Source organism: Oryctolagus cuniculus, chromosome 1, assembly GCF_964237555.1.
Source record: "Oryctolagus cuniculus chromosome 1, mOryCun1.1, whole genome shotgun sequence".
Classification (NCBI taxonomy): domain Eukaryota; kingdom Metazoa; phylum Chordata; class Mammalia; order Lagomorpha; family Leporidae; genus Oryctolagus; species Oryctolagus cuniculus.
Genome location: NC_091432.1, coordinates 99,038,279 through 99,052,641, shown reverse-complemented (window position 1 = coordinate 99,052,641; position 14,363 = coordinate 99,038,279). Strand labels below are relative to the sequence as shown.

The 14,363-nt window shown below is 37.7% G+C and overlaps 1 protein-coding gene across 2 annotated transcripts in view; it reads left to right on the top strand.

Annotated features, from left to right (window-relative positions):
- Positions 1–13,821, top strand: part of CWF19L2 (CWF19 like cell cycle control factor 2) — a 220,414-nt gene extending 206,593 nt beyond the window's left edge. Inside the window, exon 19 of one of the 2 annotated variants that reach the window (XM_008261932.4) lies at positions 13,462–13,821. In XM_008261932.4, the coding sequence (XP_008260154.2) occupies positions 13,462–13,700 (239 nt within the window). In that variant the 3' untranslated portion in view covers positions 13,701–13,821. The remainder of the gene's footprint in view (positions 1–13,461) is intronic. The other variant, XM_008261926.4, reaches the window with a different exon arrangement.
- Positions 13,822–14,363: the final 542 nt, after the last annotated feature.

Genomic DNA, 14,363 nt, shown 5'->3' with positions numbered 1-14,363 from the left:
ACATACCAAAACTTATGGGACACAGCAAAAGCAGTGTTAAGTGGAAAGTTTATATCAATAGGTGCCTACATCAAGAAATTGGAAAGACACCAAATAGATGAGCTTTCAATTCACCTCAAGGATCTAGAAAACCTACAGCAAATCAGACCCAAATCTAGTAGGAGAAGAGAAATAATTAAAATCAGAGAAGAAATCAACAGGATTGAATCAAGAAAAACATTACAAAAAATCAGCCAAACGAAGAGCTGGTTTTTTGAAAAAATAAACAAAATTGACACCCCATTGGCCCAACTAACTAAAAAAAGAAGAGAAAAGACCCAAATCAATAAAATCAGAGATGAAAAAGGAAACGTAACAACAGACACCACAGAAATAAAAAGAATCATCAGAAATTACTACAAGGACTTGTATGCCAGCAAACAGGGAAACCTATCAGAAATGGATAGATTCCTGGACACATGCAACCTGCCTAAATTGAACCAGGAAGACATCGAAAACCTAAACAGACCCATAACTGAGACAGAAATTGAAACAGTAATAAAGGCCCTCCCAACAAAGAAAAGCCCAGGACCAGATGGATTCACTGCTGAATTCTACCAGACGTTTAAAGAAGAACTAACTCCAATTCTTCTCAAACTATTCAGAACAATCGAAGAAGAGGGTGTCCTCCCAAATTCTTTCTATGAAGCCAGCATCACCTTAATTCCTAAGCTGGAAAAAGATGCAGCACTGAAAGAAAATTACAGACCAATATCCCTGATGAACATAGATGCAAAAATCCTCAATAAAATTCTCGCCAATAGAATGCAACAACACATCAGAAAGATCATCCACCCAGACCAAGTGGGATTCATCCCTGGTATGCAGGGATGGTTTAATGTGCGCAAGACAATCAATGTGATACACCACATTAATAGACTGCAGAAGAAAAACCATATGATTATCTCAATAGATGCCGAGAAAGCATTTGATAAAATACAACACCCGTTCATGATGAAAACTCTAAGCAAACTGGGTTTGGAAGGAACATTCCTCAATACAATCAAAGCAATCTATGAAAAACCCACAGCCAACATCCTATTGAATGGGGAAAAGTTGGAAGCATTTCCACTGAGATCTGGAACCAGACAGGGATGCCCACTCTCACCACTGCTATTCAATATAGTTCTGGAGGTTCTAGCCAGAGCTATTAGGCAAGAAAAAGAAATTAAAGGGATACAAATAGGGAAGGAAGAGCTCAAACTATCCCTCTTTGCAGATGACATGATTCTTTATTTAGAGGACCCAAAGAACTCTACTAAGAGACTATTGGAACTCATAGAAGAGTTTGGCAAAGTAGCAGGGTATAAAATCAATGCACAAAAATCAACAGCCTTTGTATACACAGACAATGCCATGGCTGAGGAAGAACTTCTAAGATCAATCCCATTCACAATAGCTACAAAAACAATCAAATACCTTGGAATAAACTTAACCAAAGACGTTAAAGATCTCTACGATGAAAATTACAAAACCTTAAAGAAAGAAATAGAAGAGGATACCAAGAAATGGAAAAATCTTCCATGCTCATGGATTGGAAGAATCAATATCATCAAAATGTCCATTCTCCCAAAAGCAATTTACAGATTCAATGCAATACCAATCAAGACACCGAAGACCTTCTTCTCAGATCTGGAAAAAATGGTGCTGAAATTTATATGGAGGCACAAGAGACCTCGAATAGCTAAAGCAATCTTGTACAACAAAAACAAAGCCGGAGGCATCACAATACCAGATTTCAGGACATACTACAGGGCAGTTGTAATTAAAACAGCATGGTACTGGTACAGAAACAGATGGATAGACCAATGGAACAGAATTGAAACACCAGAAATCAACCCAAACATCTACAGCCAACTTATATTTGATCAAGGATCTAAAACTAATTCCTGGAGCAAGGACAGTCTATTCAGTAAATGGTGCTGGGAAAATTGGATTTCCACGTGCAGAATCATGAAGCAAGACCCCTACCTTACACCTTACACAAAAATCCACTCCACATGGATTAAAGACCTAAATCTACGACCTGACACCATCAAGTTACTAGAGAACATTGGAGAAACCCTTCAAGATATTGGCACAGGCAAAGAATTTCTGGAAAAGACCCGGGAGGCACAGGCAGTCAAAGCCAAAATCAACTATTGGGATTGCATCAAATTGAGAAGTTTCTGTACTGCAAAAGAAACAGTCAGGAGAGTGAAAAGACAACCGACAGAATGGGAAAAAATATTTGCAAACTATGCAACAGACAAAGGGTTAATAACCAGAATCTACAAAGAGATCAAGAAACTCCACAAAAACAAAACCAACAACCCACTTAAGAGATGGGCCAAGGACCTCAATAGACATTTTTCAAAAGAGGAAATCCAAATGGCCAACAGGCACATGAAAAAATGTTCAAGGTCATTAGCAATCAGGGAAATGCAAATCAAAACCACAATGAGGTTTCACCTCACCCCGGTTAGAATGGCTCACATGCAGAAATCTACCAACAACAGATGCTGGCGAGGATGTGGGGAAAAAGGGACACTAACCCACTGTTGGTGGGAATGCAAACTGCTGAAGCCACTATGGAAGTCAGTCTGGAGATTCCTCAGAAACCTGAAGATAACCCTACCGTTCGACCCAGCCATCCCACTCCTTGGAATTTACCCAAAGGAATTTAAATTGGCAAACAAAAAAGAGGTCTGCACCCTAATGTTTATTGCAGCTCAATTCACAATAGCTAAGACCTGGAACCAACCTAAATGCCCATCAATGATAGACTGGATAAAGAAGTTATGGGATATGTACTCTTTAGAATACTATACCGCAGTAAGAAACAACGAAATCCAGTCATTTGCAACAAAATGGAGGAATCTGGAACACATCATGCTGAGTGAAATAAGCCAGTCCCAAAGGAACAAATACCATATGTTCTCCCTGATCGGTGACGACTGACTGAACACCAAGAGGGAAACCTGTTGGAGTGAGGTGGACACTATGGGAAATGGTGGCTTGATCAGCATAGCCCTGACTCTTAATGAACAACTAAATACATTATCCCTCTTAGTAGTTTTTTTTATCTGTTCTACTTAATATGACTGGTTTAGATCTGTAATTGATGCACAGTTATTCTTAAGTGTTGAAAATTAACTGAAATGTGATCCCTGTTGAACATGGTGGTGGGAATGGGAGAGGGAAGAGATGTATAATTTGGGACATGCTCAGGCTGACTTGCCCCAAGTGGTGGAGTTGGAAGCATACCAGGGGATTCCAATTCAATCCCATCGAGGTGGCATGTACCAATGCCATCTCACTGTTCCAGGTGATCAGTTTCAGTTCACAGTTGGTCATGGTGAAGGGACTGGGAGTCAAAGGGAGCACATAGACAAGTAGTACCTGCTAACGCTAACTGATGGAGTAAATAAAGGGGAGAGTGATCCAACATGGGAAGTGAGAATCTCAGCAGACTCATAGAATGGCAGATGTCCTAAATAGCACTCTGGCCTCAGAATCAGCCCTAAAGGCATTCGGAGCTGGCTGAAAAGCTCATGAGAGTATTTCAGGCATGGAAAGCCAAGACACTCTGGCAAAAGATCTCTGCGAGTGAGATCCCAGTGGAAAGAACAGGCCATCAAAGAAGGAGGTACCTTTCTCTGAAGGGAGGAGAGAACCTCCACTTTGACTATGACCTTGTCTAAACAAGATAAGAATTGGAGAACTCAGAGGGCTTCCATAGCCTTGGAAACTCATGACTGGAGCATAGGGAGATTACTGATGCCATAGACAGGAGTGTCAATTGGTAAAGTCAACAACAGGAGTCACTGTGCACTTACTCCTCATGTAGGATCTCTATCCTTAATGTGCTGTACATTGAGATTTAATGCTATAACGAGTACTCAAACAATATATTTCACTTTGTGTTTCTATGGGGGTGCAAACTGTTGAAATCCTTACTTAATGCATACTAAACTGATCCTCTGTAAAAAAAAAAAAAAAAGAAATTATCAGTTCCCAACTTGACTCTCACTGGGATTAAACATGACAATAGGTCTGCTCTGATTTCATCATCATTTTAAAAAATCATCTATTATTTTTCACTTTATGTTTCTGTGTGGGAGCAAACTGTTGAAATCCATACTTAATGTATACTAAGCTGATCTTCTGTATATTAAGATAATCAAAAATGAATCTTGATGTGAATGGAAGGGGAGAGGGAGTGGGAAAGGGGAGGGTTGTGGGTGGGAGGGACGGTATGGGGGGAAAGCCATTGTGATCCATAAGTCGTACTTTGGAAATTTATATGCATTAAATAAAAGTTTAAAAAAAAAAAAAGAGGAACTCAACTGAGTAGAATAAACCTTCCATATGATTAAAAAAGAGATTTACCATGCGAAATCTGGGTGTGTCACCTTAGACATTCCCTTCACTCTAAAGAACTGAACAGAGCTCCCTGGCCATGCCCACTACACACCTCTAGATATTCACTGAAAACTACAGAGACATAGACCATGGGGTAGAGTGGATGAATATTGTACACACTTGTGCTAGTGCTTAGGCACTGATCTTTTTTGAGGAGAGAAGCTCAGTTGAGCAGAATAAACTTCCTTTCTGGTAAAAAAAGATTTACCACACCAAAAATGAATGTGACAGCTTAGACATGCCCTTCACCCTGGAAAACTGAACAGAGCTCCCTGACCACTCCCACTACAAGCCTCTAGGTATTCACTGAAAACAGATACTCTAGTTATCTACAGAGGAGTAGTATAAAGATAAAAACCACCATAAAGAAAAAACAAAGAAGAAACCAATGAGAATCTCCACAAATGCTGAACAACAAGTGGAACAACTCAAGAAACAAAGATAAATAAGACAACATCATGCCCCCAAAAGAACACAACGCTGCAATACTAGATTGTGAAGATGATGAGATTGAGGAAATGCCAAAAATGGAATTCAAAAAATCAAATTCAAGAACTACTGAAATCCATACAGGACATGAAAGAAAATTTCACCCACGGAATTGAGATCTTACAGAAAAATCAAAATGAATTAGAATTAAACAGAACAAATAAAAATTCAATGCAAAGCCTAAACAACAGAATTGGTGAAACAGAGGAAAGAATATCCAATTTAGAAGACAAAGCATAGGAAATTATACAGTCAGTCCAAAAACAAGAAGAGGAAAGCAACACTATTGGAAATCTATCGGGTACTATCAGAAGACCCAACATATGTATTTTAGGAGTTCCTGACATCATGAAAAGAGAGAAAGGATTAGAATGCCTTTTTAATGAAATAATAACAGAAAACTTCCCTAATTTGGAGAAAGGGACATCCAAGTACAGGAATCTCATAGAACCCTTAATAGACACGACCAGAAAAGATCTTTACCATAACACATTGTAATCAAATTCACCACAGTAAAACATAAAGAAAATATTCTAAAATGTGCATGAGAGAAATGCCAGATTGCTTTCAGAGGATCTCCAGTTAGACTCACAGCTGACTTCTCATAAGAAACCCTGCAGGCTAGGAGAGAATGGAATGATATATTCCAAGTCTTAAGAGAAAAAAAACTGTCAACCCAGAACACTGTACCCTGCAAAGCTCTCATTTATGAATGAAGGTGAAATAAAGACCTTCCATAACAGAAATTGAAAGAATTTGTTACCACTCATCTAGCCTTACAAAAGATGCTTAAGGATTTGCTACACACAGCAACACAGAACATGGTCATCACTATGAAGAAGGTGAAGGCAGAAAATCTACCAGTAAAAATACATAGGAAATGTAAGGTAAACAACAGGAACATTTATGGAAAAATGACAAGGAAAAGTCTTATCAATAGTCACCTTGAATGTAAATGGCTTCAACTCTCCAGTTAAAAGATACAGACTGGCTGAATGGATTAAAAAACACAACTCATCTATTTGCTACCTCTCACCAACAAACACATTTCACGTATAAAGATACATGCAGACTGAAAGTGAAAGGATGGAAAAAGATATCCCATGCTAATAGAAACCAAAAAAAGATATTCCATGCTAACAGAAACAAAAAAAATCAGACAAAATAGACTTTAACACAAAAACTGTTAAAAAAGACAATGAAGGGCATTATGTAATGATTAAGGGATCAATTCAACAGGAGGAGGGACTATTATAAATGTATATGCACCTAATTACAAGATCCCGGGCTATTTAAAAGAAACGTTAATGGATCCAAAGGGAGACATAGACTCAAATACAGTAGTAATGAGGGACTTCAATACCACACTTTCAACAATGGACAGATCATCCAGACAGAAAATCAGCAAGGAAAGAGAAGATTTAATAAACAATATAGACAAATAGACCTAACAGATATCTATAGAACTTTTCATTATACAGTTGTAGAATATACATTCTTCTCACCAGTGCAGAGAACTTTCTGTAGGGTTGACTACATAGTAGGCCATAAAGCAAGTCTCAGCAAATTTAAAAAAGTTGAAATCTTACCATGGATTATCTTGGAACTAAATGGAATGAAGCTGAAAATCAGCAATTCTGGAATCTCCAGAGCATATGCAAACAAATGGAGACTGAACAACATGCTCTTGAATGAACACTGGCTAATAGAAGAAATCAAATGAGAAATCAAAATTTCTAGAAACAAATTAAGATGACAATACAACATATCAAAATTATGGGATACAGCAAATATAGTGTTAAGAGGAGAGTTTATAGTAATTGGTGTCTACATCAAGAAATTGGAAAGGCACCAAATAAATGAACTATCAATGCATTTCAAGGATCTAGAAAAACAACAGCAAACCGATCCCAAAGCTAGTAGGAAAAAAGAAATAATTAAAATTAGAGAAGAAATAAAAAAAATTGAAACAAAAAAATACAAAAGATCAGCAAAACGAAGAGCTGGTTTCTTGAAGAAATAAAAAAATTACACACCAAAGGCCCAACCAATGAAAAAAAGAAGAAAGAAGGCCAAAATCAATAAAATTAGAGATGAAAAAGGAAATGTAAGAATAGACACCACAGAAATAAAAAGAATCATCAGAAATTACTACAAAGAGCTATATTTCAGCAAACTGTGAAACCAGAAAAATGGATAGATTCCTGAACATTTACAACCTACCTAAATTGAGCCATGAAGACATAGAAAACATAAACAGACCCATAACCAAGACAGAAATTGAATTAGTAATAAAGACTCTCCCAATGAAGAAAAGCTCAGGATCAGAAGGCTTCACTGCTGAATTCTACCAGACATTTAATGAAGAACTAGCTCCAATTATTCTTAAATTATTCATAACAATTAAAAGGGAGGGAATCCTCCCAAATTCTTTCTGTGAAGCCAGCATCACCTTAATTCCAAAACCTGAAAAAGATGAAGCAGAGAATTACAGACCATTTCCCTGATGAACAGAGACACCAAAATCCTCAACAAAATTCTAGCCAATCAAATCCAATAACACATCAGAAAGGTCATCCACCCAGACCAAGTGGGGTTGATTCCCAAAATGCAGGGATGGTTAAAACATTCACAAGTCAATCAATGTGATACATCACATTAACAAACTGATGAACAAAAGCATATGATTATCTCAATAGATGCAGAAAAAGCATTTGATAAAATACAACACCCTTTCATAATGAAAACTCTAAGCAAATTGGATATAGAAGGAACATTCCTCAACACAATCAAAGCAATCTATGACAAACCCAGGACCAGTGTCATTTTGAATGGGGAATTGTTGGAAGTATTCCTACTGAGATCCAGAACCAGATAAGGAAACCCACTCTCACCACTGTTATTCAGTATAGTTTTGGAAGCTTTAGCCAGAGCCATTAGGCAAGAAAAAGAAATTAAAGGGACACAAATTGGGAATGAGAAAGTTATACTATCCCTATTTGCAGATGATATGATTCTGTATATAGGGGATCCAAAAGACTCCAGTTAGAGAATATTGGAACCCATAGAAGAGTTTGATAAATTAGTAGGATATAAAGTCAATACACAAAATTCAACAGCCTTTGCCAACACAAACAATGCCAAGGCTGAAAATGAACTTCTAAAATCAATCCCATTCACAATAGCTACAAATAAAAATAAAATACCTTGGAATAAATTTAACAAGGATATCAAAGATTTCTGAAATGAGAATTACAAAACATTAAAGAGAGAAATAGAAAAAGATGAAAAAAATGAAGGGGCTGGCACTGTGGTGTAGCAGATAATGCCATCGTCTGCAGTACCAGCATCTCATTAGGCTGCCAATTTATTTATTTATTTATTTATTTAATTATTTTTTGCCAACTTTTACTTCCTAGATTTATTTTTTTAACTTTAATTTAATGAATATAGATTTCCAAAGTACAGCTTATGGACTACATTGGCATCCCCCTCCCCTCCCCATGACTTCCCTCCCACCCGCAACCCTCCCTTTCCCACTCTCTCTCCCCTTCCATTCATATCAAGATTCATTTTCAATTTTCTATATATACAGAAGATCAGTTTAGTATACATTAAGTAAAGATTTCAACAGTTTGCACCCACATAGAAACACAAAGTGAAATATACTGTTTGAATACTCGTTATAGCATTAAATCTCAATGTATAGCACATTAAGGACAGAGATCCTACATGAGGAGTAAGTGCACAGTGACTCCTGTTGTTGACTTTACAAATTGACACTCCTGTTTATGGTATCAGTAATCTCCCTATGCTCCAGTCATGAGTTTCCAAGGCTATGGAAGCCTTTTGAGTTCTCCGACTCTTATCTTATTTACACAAGGTCATATTCAAAGTGGAAGTTCTCTCCTCCCTTCAGAGAAAGGTACCTCCTTCTTTGAAGACCTGTTCTTTCCACTGGGATCTCACTCACAGAGATCTTTCATTTAGGTGTTTTTTTTTTTAGGCTGACAATTTAAGTCCCAGATGCTCCACTTCCAATTTACCTCTCTGCCATGGCCCAGGAAAGTCATGAAGATGGCCCAAGTCCTTGGTCCCCTGCACTCATGTGGGAGACCTGGAAGAAGCTCCTGGCTCCTGGCTTTGGATCAGTGCAGCTCCAGCCATTGTGGCCATCTGAGGAGTGAACCAGCAGATGGAGAACCTTGCTTTCTCTGCCTCTCCCTCTCTCTCTCTTTGTAACTCTGACTTTCAAATAAATAAATAAATCTTGTAAAAAATCGAAAAAAAAAATCCATGTTAACGGATTGGATGAATCAATATAATCAAAATGTCTATTCTTCTGAAAGAAATTTACAGATTCAATGTGATACCAATCAAAATGCTAAAGATATTCTTCTCATATATAGAAAAAATGATGCTGAAATTCTTAGGGAAACACTGGAGACCTAGATAGCTAAAGCAATTTATATGACAAATACAAAGCTGGAGGCATCACAATACTAGATTTTAGATGTACTATAAGGCAGTTATAATCAAAACAGCCTGGTACTGGTACAAAAATAGAAGGATAGACCAATGGAACAGAATAGAAATACAGGAAATCAATCAAAGCATCTACAACCAACTTATATTTGACCAGGGAGCTAAAACCAATTTGGAGTAAGTACAGTCTCTTCAGTAATGGTGCTGGGAAAACTGGATTTCCACATGCAGAACTATGAAGCAGGACTCATACCTTACACCTTACACAAAATCCACTCAACCTAGATTAAAGATCTAAATCTATGACTCAACACCATCAAATTATTTGGAAACATTAAGGAAACCCTGCAAGATATTGGTACTGGCAAAGACTTTTTGGAAAAGACCCCAGAGGCACAGGCAATCAAAGCCAAAATTAACAATTGGGATTGCATCAAATTGAGAAGTTTCTGTACTGCAAAAGAAACAGCAAAATGAAGAGGCAACTGACACTATGAGAGAAATTATTTGCCAACAGTACAACTGATAGTGGATTAATAACCAGAATCTACAAAGAGATCAAGAAATTCCACCACAACAAATCAAACAACCCATTAAAAAATGGGAAAATGACTTAAACAGACATTTTTCAAAAGAGGAAATCAAATGGCCATCAGCCACATGAAAAAATGCTCAGGATTATGAGCTGTTAGGGAAATGTAAATCAAAACCACAATGAAGTTTCACCTCACCTCAGAATGGCTTTCATACAGAAATCAATAAACAACAAATGCTAACAAGGATTGAGGGAAGAAGGTACCCTAATCCACTGTTGGTAGGAATGTAAACTGGTAAAGCCACTATGGAAGACAGTATGGAGATACCTCAGAAAACTGAATACAGACTTACCATATGACCCAGTCATCCTGCTTCTGGGAATTTACCCAAGGGAAATGAAATAAGCAAATAAAAACATTATCTGTACCCCCATGTTTATTGCAGCTCAGTTCACAATAGCTGAGACATGGAATCAACCTAAATGCCGGTCAACCAAAGATTGGATAGAGAAATTATGGGAGCTGGCGCCGCGGCTCACTAAGCTAATCCTCCGCCTTGTGGCGCCGGCACACCGGGTTCTAGTCCCGGTTGGGTCACCAGATTCTGTCCTGGTTGCCCCTCTTCCAGGCCAGCTCTCTGCTGTGGCCAGGGAGTGCAGTGGAGATTGGCCCAGGTGCTTGGGCCCTGCACCCCATGGGAGACCAGGATAAGTACCTGGCTCCTGCCATCGGCTCAGTGCAGTGTGCCAGCCGCAGTGCGCTGGCCGCGGTGGCCATTGGAGGGTGAACCAAAGGCAAAGGAAGACTTTTTATCTCTGTCTCTCTCTCTCACTGTCCACTCTGTTAAAAAAAAAAAGAAATTATGGGATATGTACACTCTGGAATGCTCACAGTGGTAAAAAAAAATCATGAAATCTGATCATTTGCAACAAAATGGATGAAACTGGCAAACATAGTTAGTGAAATGAGCCAGTCCCAAAGAGACAAATACCATATGTTGTCTCTGATCTTTGAGAAGTAATAGAGCACCTAAAAAAAATCTGTAGGGGTTATATTGACACTTTAAGAAGGAATGACTTGAGCGGTCCTTGTCTTGGCTGTTGAGAAGCATTTTCAGTTTTTTTTTTCCTGTTCTTTCCCTAATATTTGTTGAACTCTTTACTTAACATAGAGTTAACCATATGTATATAAAGTCAATTGAGGATGGATCTCATTAAAAAATAAGAGTGGGAATAATAGAGGGAGGAGGGAGTTTGTAACTGTAAATCTGTATAGTTCTGCATACATTCCTACAGACTTACCTTGTAAGAGTACAGTTTATAAATTTGCCATGGGACCCTAAATCCCATTGAGCTGGGTGATAAAAATGCCATTTTAATTGTTAAAGTTATCATATTAGTGTTAAAATAAACATAGATAGGATTAAGTATTAAAGTGATCATATAAATATGGTTAAGTGTCTGGTAATAACAATAGATAGAATTAAAAAGGAGAGAATGTTCCAACATGGGAAGCAGTCCACACAGGAGACTCATAGAATGACAATCACTTTAAGTAGAACTCTGACCTCAGAGTCAGTCCTTATGGTATCCTGCTCTGGCTAAAAAGCCCATGAGAGCATTTAAGGCATGGAAAGCCAAGACACTGTGGCAAAAAATGTTTTATATGAAGGATCTCAGTAAGTGAGACCCCAGTGGAAAGAAGTGTCTATTAAAAAAGGATGTACTTTTCTCTGAAAGTGAGGAGAGATCTTCCACCTTGCTTATGGCCTTGTCTAAATACTGATGGAGACTGTGGATTCAAAAGACTTCCATAGCTTATGCAGCTCATGTCAAGAGCCTTGGGTGGTCTCTGACATACATAAGAGTGTTAAAGTTAAATTAATAATGAGAATTACTGTGCACTGACTTCCCATGCAGGACCTCTGTCCTTAATGAATTGTACTATAAGAGTTAACATAAAAATTGTTCTCAAACAATTTTTTTTGTGTGTACAAATTGTTGAAATCTTCACTTAGTATAGAGTTGCTCTTTTGTGTACAAAGTTATTTGAAAAGGAATGTTAATGGAGAATGGGACTGGGAAGAGGAGATGGAGGAGGTGGAGGGGTGGGAGGGTGGGTATGGTGGGAAGAATAACTATATTCCTAAAGTTGTACTTATGAAATTTGTATTCATTAAATAAAAGGTTTCTTTGGGAAAAATAAATAAATAAAAATATTAAAAGAGTGCTGTTTAGGACATCCGCCATTCTATGCATCTGCTGTGTATCCCACTTCCCATGTTGGATCATTCTCTCCTTTTTTTAATTCTATCAGTTAGTATTTTCAGAGACTAGTCTTGTTTATGTGATCCCTTTTACTCTTAGTCCTGTCATTATGATCAATTGTGAACAGCAATTGATCACTTGGACTAGTGAGATGGCATTGGTACATGCCACCTTGGTGGGATTGAATTGGAATCCCCTGGTATGTTTCTAACTCTACCATTTGGGGAAAGTCAGCTTGAGCATGTCCCAAATTATACATCTCTTCCCTCTCTTATTCCCACTCTTATATTTAATAGGGATCACTTTTCAGTTAAGTTTCAACGCTTAAGAATAACTGTGTATTAATTACAGAATTCAACCAATAGTATTAAGTAGAACAACCAAAAAATACTAAAAGGGATAAAGTATTAAGTTGTTCATCAACAGTCAGGGCAAGGGCTGATCAAGTCACCGTTTCTCATAGTGTCCATTTCACTTTAACAGGTTTCCTTTTTTGGAGGCATTCGGATCTGGCTGAAAAGCCCATGAGAGTATTTCAGGCATGGAAAGCCAAAACACTCTGGCAAAAAAAAAAAAAAAAAAAAAAAAAAAAAATTGACCTAAGTGAAAGATTTCTGTGAGTGAGATCCAGTTGAAAGAACAGGTCATCAAAGAAGGAGGTACCTTCCTCTGAAGGGAGGAGAGAACTTCCACTTTGACCATGACCTTGTCTAAATATGATCAGAGTCGGCGAACTCAAAAGGCTTCCATAGCTTTGGCAACTCATGACAAAAGCGTAGGGTGATTACTGATGCCATAAACAAGAGTGTCAATTTGTTAAGTCAACAACAGGAGTCACTGTGCACTTACTCCTCATGTAGGATCTCTGTCCTTAATGTGCTGTACATTGTGATTTAATGCTGTAACTAGTACTCAAACAGTATTTTTCACTTTGTGTTTTGGTGTGGGTGCAAACTGTTGAAATCTTTACTTAATGTATGCTAAACTGATCTTCTGTATATAAAGATAATTGAAAATGAATCTTGATGTGAATGGAATGAGAGAGGGAGCGGTAGAGGGGAGGGTTGTGGGTGGGCGGGAAGTTATGGGGGGAAAAGCCATTGTAATCCATAAGCTATGCTTTGGAAATTTATATTCATTAAATAAAAGTTAAAAAAAGAAAAAAAAACATAATAGTAACATATCATCCAGCATTGTATCAATGTATCATTTCTTTACTACCTGTCTATTCTTCCCTGTAGGGTATAAGTGCCCCCAAAGGAACCCTGGTATTAGCAGTGCCTGGAAGAGCTCCTGCCACTGGACAAACATTTGTGGAGTAAATGGATACACACATCCCTTGTGTTTTGACTTAGCTGTAGCACATTCAAAAACAGCCAACGAAGGACCTAGAAACCATGATCTCCAAAGAGCAGCTGATGAAAACAGGGAAAACTGGATGAGAGAAGAGAATCGTAGAGCAAGATGTTTCAAGGTGTGAGGGACCCTTGTCAGGTGCAAGATGGAGTCTTTCATGGCCTTGCTTTGAGGCCCAAATGAAGGGGAATGACTGAGATGGACAGAGAAAAGATTTGGTCTTGCCATGTAAGTTGAACTTAAATTGCTGGTATTTGATCATTTTAACCAATAAAAATGCCCAATTTATGTGAAAAAATATGAAAAGAATAGAAATGGATACTGCTACTGAAGTTTAAAAAAAGTTACTGAGATTATTTCAGAGATAATTATCTGTATCTTTGGTACATGACATCTTTGTCCAAGTAGGAAGGAATTATAGCAGTTCTGTGATTCTAGGGTTCATAAAAGTAGCAGTCAGATGAAGTGGAATCTCTTACAGTCTTTTTTATTTGAATTTTAGTACTTGAGAGAGAATGCATGATCTGTTACCCTTAACACAACTGAAGACAGTTAGCTTTTGGACAGGAAAGGCTAGTTAACTTACCTTCATTAAACATTCCCAAAAGTTCTTGTTCTCTTAAACATCTTGATAAAAATTTGTTATAACTCTGAAATCTTTCAGCAATACTTTCAAATATCACAGTCTCTTCTAGTAAAAATGACATTTTTTCCTTCATGATTTATTGGTATCTCTTGGCTCCAGAATCATCATTTAGGATTCATCTCTTTGAAATATGCAGAAACA